Source organism: Schistocerca cancellata, chromosome 1 (assembly GCF_023864275.1).
Source record: "Schistocerca cancellata isolate TAMUIC-IGC-003103 chromosome 1, iqSchCanc2.1, whole genome shotgun sequence".
Classification (NCBI taxonomy): domain Eukaryota; kingdom Metazoa; phylum Arthropoda; class Insecta; order Orthoptera; family Acrididae; genus Schistocerca; species Schistocerca cancellata.
The window spans coordinates 986366293-986372292 of NC_064626.1; the positions used below are offsets into that span (position 1 = coordinate 986366293).

At 42.0% G+C, this 6000-nt stretch overlaps 1 protein-coding gene across 4 annotated transcripts in view; it reads left to right on the top strand.

Annotated features, from left to right (window-relative positions):
• Positions 1-6000, top strand: part of LOC126088528 (large proline-rich protein BAG6-like) — a 252186-nt gene that overhangs the window by 87887 nt on the left and 158299 nt on the right. For all 4 annotated transcript variants that reach the window (XM_049906697.1, XM_049906721.1, XM_049906715.1 and 1 more), the window contains one exon: positions 5856-5985. In XM_049906697.1, the coding sequence (XP_049762654.1) occupies positions 5856-5985 (130 nt within the window). The remainder of the gene's footprint in view (positions 1-5855; positions 5986-6000) is intronic.

Here is a 6000-nt window from a genome sequence, read left to right on the forward strand (position 1 = left end):
AAAACACAAATTCTTAAGAAGGAAGAAAAGGAAACTGGATTCATTTGAAATTTTATTTACTTCAAATGCGCATTTTTAAGATTGACTCTGAGAGAATTAGCCATCTACATTTATCATAGATGCCCAGGGGACGCCCGGATGTGTAGAAATTAGTAAGCAAAACACATCCTACGTGGAGGGTTCTCTCTTGTCCGTACCCTCCCCCCCCCCCCCCCCCCCAAAAAAAAAAAAAAAAAAAAAAAAAATTACTTCAAATGCGGTGCTATTAAAACAAATTTAGCACAACAAATTCTTTCACAAAAAACTGAAGTGAACGCTTTACAACGCAATAAGAAATAAGTTGAATTTACACAAAAGAAAACCTCATTTTCTGAGTACTCATGAAAAAAGTTCTAACCTTTCATGTCATAAAAAGAAACCATGCAATGTCAAAAGAAGTTGTCTTTGATAATCTGAATTTCCCCGATATTATCGCGTTTTTGCTACTTATGGGAAATTATACAGCAGTTCAAGCACTATCCAGGTTTGTCTGGGCAGGATACAAACTCGTATGGTGTATCAGTGCACTTGCCTTGTTCCGTGCACTTATACCGCTTCCTAATAACTTGCTTCTTGCCTGCAGTAGCTTCCCGCTTTTGCACAACATGTGTTTGTTTGTGATGTTTCTTGCTCACATTTCCTGGAATGTCCATTGGTGGAAGGAAGCTCTTTATAATGTTAATTCTGTAATCGTACAATGTCATTTTATTTCCTGAGTATTTGTTGTACAGATATAGAGAATTGAAAACTAGCATGTCAATGACATGAAAATCTTTCGTTCACATAAATAATACGATAACATCTGATCTTGTTTATCAGTCCCAGGCGTACACGCATTGTATCTAATAATAGGCAAAGGTTTCGTGACTATTTGCTGGCGTGCATTGTCACTTTCTCCATTACATTTAGATGTTCTGTGGAAATGTAGGAAACCTCTCGTTGATCCTTCCATTTTCCGATCATAACTCGATTAGAATACCACGCAATTGTGTCTCCTCTCCCAAGTTTTGCCGATACAACTTCTTCGGGGGTATATTTCCTATTTAATTTCAGAGTACCTTTGGAAAGTGTTTTTAGGTTCAACAGATTTGTAGCTAAATGAAAACTGTTATAATAATTGTCCAGGTAAATGTGATGACCAACATGCAGCTTTTCTGACATCAAATGCAAAATGACTTTTCCAGTGTGACCTTTTCTTCCCATATCTCCACTACATCCCATGTACACAGGGCACTTATTTATGAAACCGTCTGCATTGTTGAGCATGTACATCTTAATGCCATATTTATTACGTTTGCTCTTTATGTATTGTCTAAATGACAATCTTCCCCTCCAAAGAATCATTGATTATCTATTGATAAATCTCTTCCCGGGTAATACACTCGAGACATTCTCGTGTTAAAATAATCCAATGTAGGTCGTATCTTATATAAACGATCGTCTGGTTTTGGGTTTCCTGGAAGTGGATTTTTTGCAAAATGCAGAGACGATAATATGAACAAATACCAGTCTCTGCTTATACTCATCACTATTCCTCTATTCTCAAACAGTGGTTCTTCCTTCCAGTGGTTCTTCCTTCCAGTAGTTCTTTCTTCCAGTAGTCTTGTAATCTCGGATATTTAACGTACCCATATGTAACGAAACACCCAGGAAAACTATTAATTTGCCTATACTTAGAGGTTTCCGTTTATAGATCCTAGATCCCTCTTTTTTATTTTTGCTCAGCAATATGTTGACTGCATTATTGTTAGTTTCATCAACTAGAAGTTGCAAAAATTCGTCTGAAGAAATCCATAGGAGAATTCCCAGCAGGATGAATTTGGAAAACTACTTCCTCCGTAAATGGGTGATACTGCATATTATGTGCTTCTTTATGCCAGGACTCAACTAGATTATCTCCGTGTGACAGTCGGGCTCTTTTTTGTCGTCGATTTCCACACAATTGTCGTGATCCGTATCGTCAGATTCGGAAGTGTCACATAACAGATTCGAAAGTTGTGTTCTCACACTAACATCACTCTGCAATTCTTCTGCAGCCTCTAAATGACAATCTCTGAGGTATGCCTTGTCCTCACTACACAGAAAATTGCTGTCATCTAGTACCCTAAGTAACTGTTCCACTGTCAATTTAACACTTTTCCTGCTCCTTTTCACATTGGAAGGACCAGGTGTCGGTTCAGTAGCCGCCATTACGAACAATATATGTTCGAAAACTGATCAAACAAAACAAAAGTTTACACGCTTTAATGCTAACTTAGACTCTGCAACTACACTGAGTAATGGGACAGTGAGCGCGGACGCTTATAAGCGTCGGCCACACTGGCTCGTGGCTTGTTGTGACGCTTAGAAGTGTCAACCGCAGCGATAGTGTTAATGAAGATCCACTGACTGTAGTGGGGACATATCGATTCTTAGGACTGGTTTTAGACACCCGATTGACTTGGCTACCTCACCTTTGTCAGCTTGAGCGGAAGTGCTGGCAGCACCTCAGTGCCCTCTGCTGCCTGAGCAACACCATCTGGGGTGCGGATCGCTCTACGCTGCTGCAGCTCTACAGAGTCCTTGTTCAATCCCATTGTGACTGTGGAAGTCTGGCTTGGGGCTCAGCGGCGCCCTCGGTGTTGCATTTACTTGACGCAGTGCACCACTGTGGTGTTCGCCTAGCGACAGGAGCTTTTAGAACAAGTCCGGTGACCAGTGTCCTGGTGGAGGCCGGAGTCTCTCAATTGAAGGTTACGCGTGCACAACTGCTCGCCAGTTATGTTGTATGTGTTTGTAGTTCTCCTGCGCATCCGAATTACCATACTCTTTTTTTTTTTTTTTCCCAACCACAGTGGTTCATCTCCCTTATCAGTGGCCCAGGTCAGGGGCTACGATCGCGGTTTGTGTCCGGTCCCTTATGTTGAACTGGAGTCCTTCCCATTACCTCCTCTCCTCGCTGTCCGTTCATGTACACCTCCATGGTGTACATGCCGCAGATTCTTCTCAACCTTTCGCATGGCTCCAGGGACTTGGTTAACCCTGCAGCTCTCCGCTATCACTTCCTCTCGATTCTTGAGATGTACCAGGGCGTGAAGTGGTTTACACCCAAGGCTTGATGGCTAATAGTCACTTAGGCTTTGCATATGTTCATGGAGGACATTGAACAACACTCCTTGGCAGATGGCTGCAGTGTTTTCACTGCAGAGCTGGCGGCCATATCTCGTGCTCTTGAGCACATTTGCTCATGCCCTGGCAAGTGTTTCCTCCTGAGTTCTGACTCCTTGAGTAGCCTATAAGCTATTGAGCAGTGTTACCCTCGCCATCCTTTGGTAGTGTCCATTCAGGAGTCCATCTATGCCCTGGAACGGTCCCATCGTTCAGTGGTGTTTGTGTGGACCTCAGGACACATCGGAATCCCAGGCAGCGAACTTATCAGGCTGGCCAAACAGTCTACGCAGAAACCACTTCTGCAGATGGGCTTCTCTGAAACTGACCTGCGTTTTGTCTTACGCTGCAGGGTTTTTAGGCTTTGAGAGATGGAATGGCATAACACTACGCACAACAAACTGCGTTTCATTAAGGAGACTACGAATATGTGGAAGTCTTCTATGCAGTCCTCTTGCAGGGAATCAGTTGTCCCCTGCTGGCTCCGCATTGGCCATATGTGGCTAATGCACAGTTACCTACTTCGTTGTAAGGACCCATCTCGGTGTCACTGTGGCTCACAAATGACGGTTGTCCACCTCTTGCTGGACCGCCCACTTTTAGCTGCTCTGCGGCGGACTTTAAACTTTCTGGCTCCCTACCTTCAGTGTTGGGCGACAATGCCTCAACAGCAGCTTTAGTTTTATGTTTTATTCGTGAGGCTGGGTTTTATCATTTGATCTAAGTTTTAGCGCATATTCTTTGTCCCTGTGTGTCCTCCACCTTAGTGGTTTTAGGTTGGAGGTTTTAATGTGTTGCAGAGTGGCTGGCTTCTCCTTTTTATTCTCATGGTCAACCAGACATGGTAATCTGCTCTTGTTTTGATGTCTTCTACATGTTTCTTGCGTCTCTCTGTGGATTTCTTGTCTGATTTTAATGTTTGTTGCCCTTCTATCATTCTTGTGGTTTATTCCTTTCTTCCAGCTGTGTTTTTTCAGTCTCATTATTTTACTCCCACCCTTGTGGAATTGCTTTAATCGGAACAAAGGGCTGATGACCTAGCAGTTTGGTCGCGCCCCCCCCCCCCCCCCCCCCCCTTTAAACCAACCAACCATCTGGCTTTACTACTAGCAATTTCTGTCCGGAGAATATGGAAGGTTTGATGTTGTTAACAGCAAGAGTACTAACCTGAAAGATCTTATCTGGAGAGGTCTGTAATGTGCACAGCCTCATTAGACATAACAGAGCAACAGATCATGGAATAATACTTTAGTAGAACTGTTCGTAAATACACTTAAAACTTCCGGGCTGATAGGCTGTGGTCGACGTATAAAACTCAATCCTGACATTTCGTCTCCGACTGCGGGAGACATCCTCGGAGGTAAAGCGGCGAACTGCTGTTCACCGCTTTACCTCCGAGGATGTCTCTCGCAGTCGGAGACGAAACGTCAGGATTGAGTTTTATACGTCAACCACGGCCTATCAGCCCGGAAGTTTTAAGTGAAGACAATACTGGCCATGAAAGCTTACATTGTATGTTCGTAAATAGTAAGGAGAAACTGATGAAACGGCACACTGCAAGGAGTCTGATCACAGAGCATTGCTTGGAATTTTCAAGTATCCAGTTTGCAACAAGGAATCAGTAAAAAATTCAGCTTCTGATAAGCAACATATAAAAGGACTATTATTTTACCTATTGCCTTATGCACGTGTTAACCATTATTAATCATTTTTCCGTCTGAATGGAATGGAAAGAACATATCAGAGTGTGATATTGAAACTGTAGCAAATACTGCTGCTGTGCGCTACTCCTGCAATAACTGGCTGTTGCCATGGGAGTGTGCATTCGGATATCTGTGAGGTTGCCTGTGTACTGTTTCTAGAAAAGTTAGTGTTCAAAACCTAGTTTGAATGCCGATTTCCATTGTGTGTTTCTGTGCTCCCTGCATTGATAACATTGTAGGTGAGTGGTTGCCTTTCCCTTATTTTACATATAACTTTGAACACAAATGCAGTTAGAGACAAAAAGGGTGCACACGTAGAAACAGTGAAATAAGTTCTGTTCCACTGTGTTAAATTTTCCTGCAAATTATGCAGTATGATGGACAGATTTTTAATTTCTTATGAATGACTGACTAGCATTCTTTTTGGGGATACAACTTCTCAGCCAGAGGCAGTGAAATGGTGTGTGCTAGTAGTGCCGTCTACTCCAGAAGAAGGCCTTTTGGCCGAAATCTTACTTGTTTAGTTCTTTCTTTTTTCCCAACATGTCTGCGACTCAAAATCTTCACTTTAAGGTGAGTAGCAGTGTATTGTTTTCTTATAATACCACCAATCATCTCTTCCACCTCTATTTGATTGCTTCAGCAGTATGATTGTCTCAATCACCAAGAGAAATAAACTTCTTAAAATAGAGTTGTAATGTGGCTCATTGCTGGGAATTGTGTTGCCTGTTCACAGTGCGGTTCCATTATGGCTAGCATGTACAGGTCTCTAGTTATTTATAACTGAGAGGAAACATCTGCATCAATAAATATTTTGTAATATTTGTCTATAATTTTGATTTGATACCTTCACATGGAAACAGTAGGAATATTTTCAAATTTCCTCTTGACAGCATTTAAACATTATTAGCAATTTCATGTAACATATTAAGTATTTTCGTTACTTAGTTTTCAATATTGTAACAGGTAATTCAGGAGGTGATTCACAAGATGCTGGCGCACAAGATCAGCATGCTACATCTGAAAGTACCAGTGGAAATAGTCAACCTACAGGAACATCACCTAATTCTGATGATAATTCAGGAAGGGGTCCAGAGTAAGTGAAATCTTG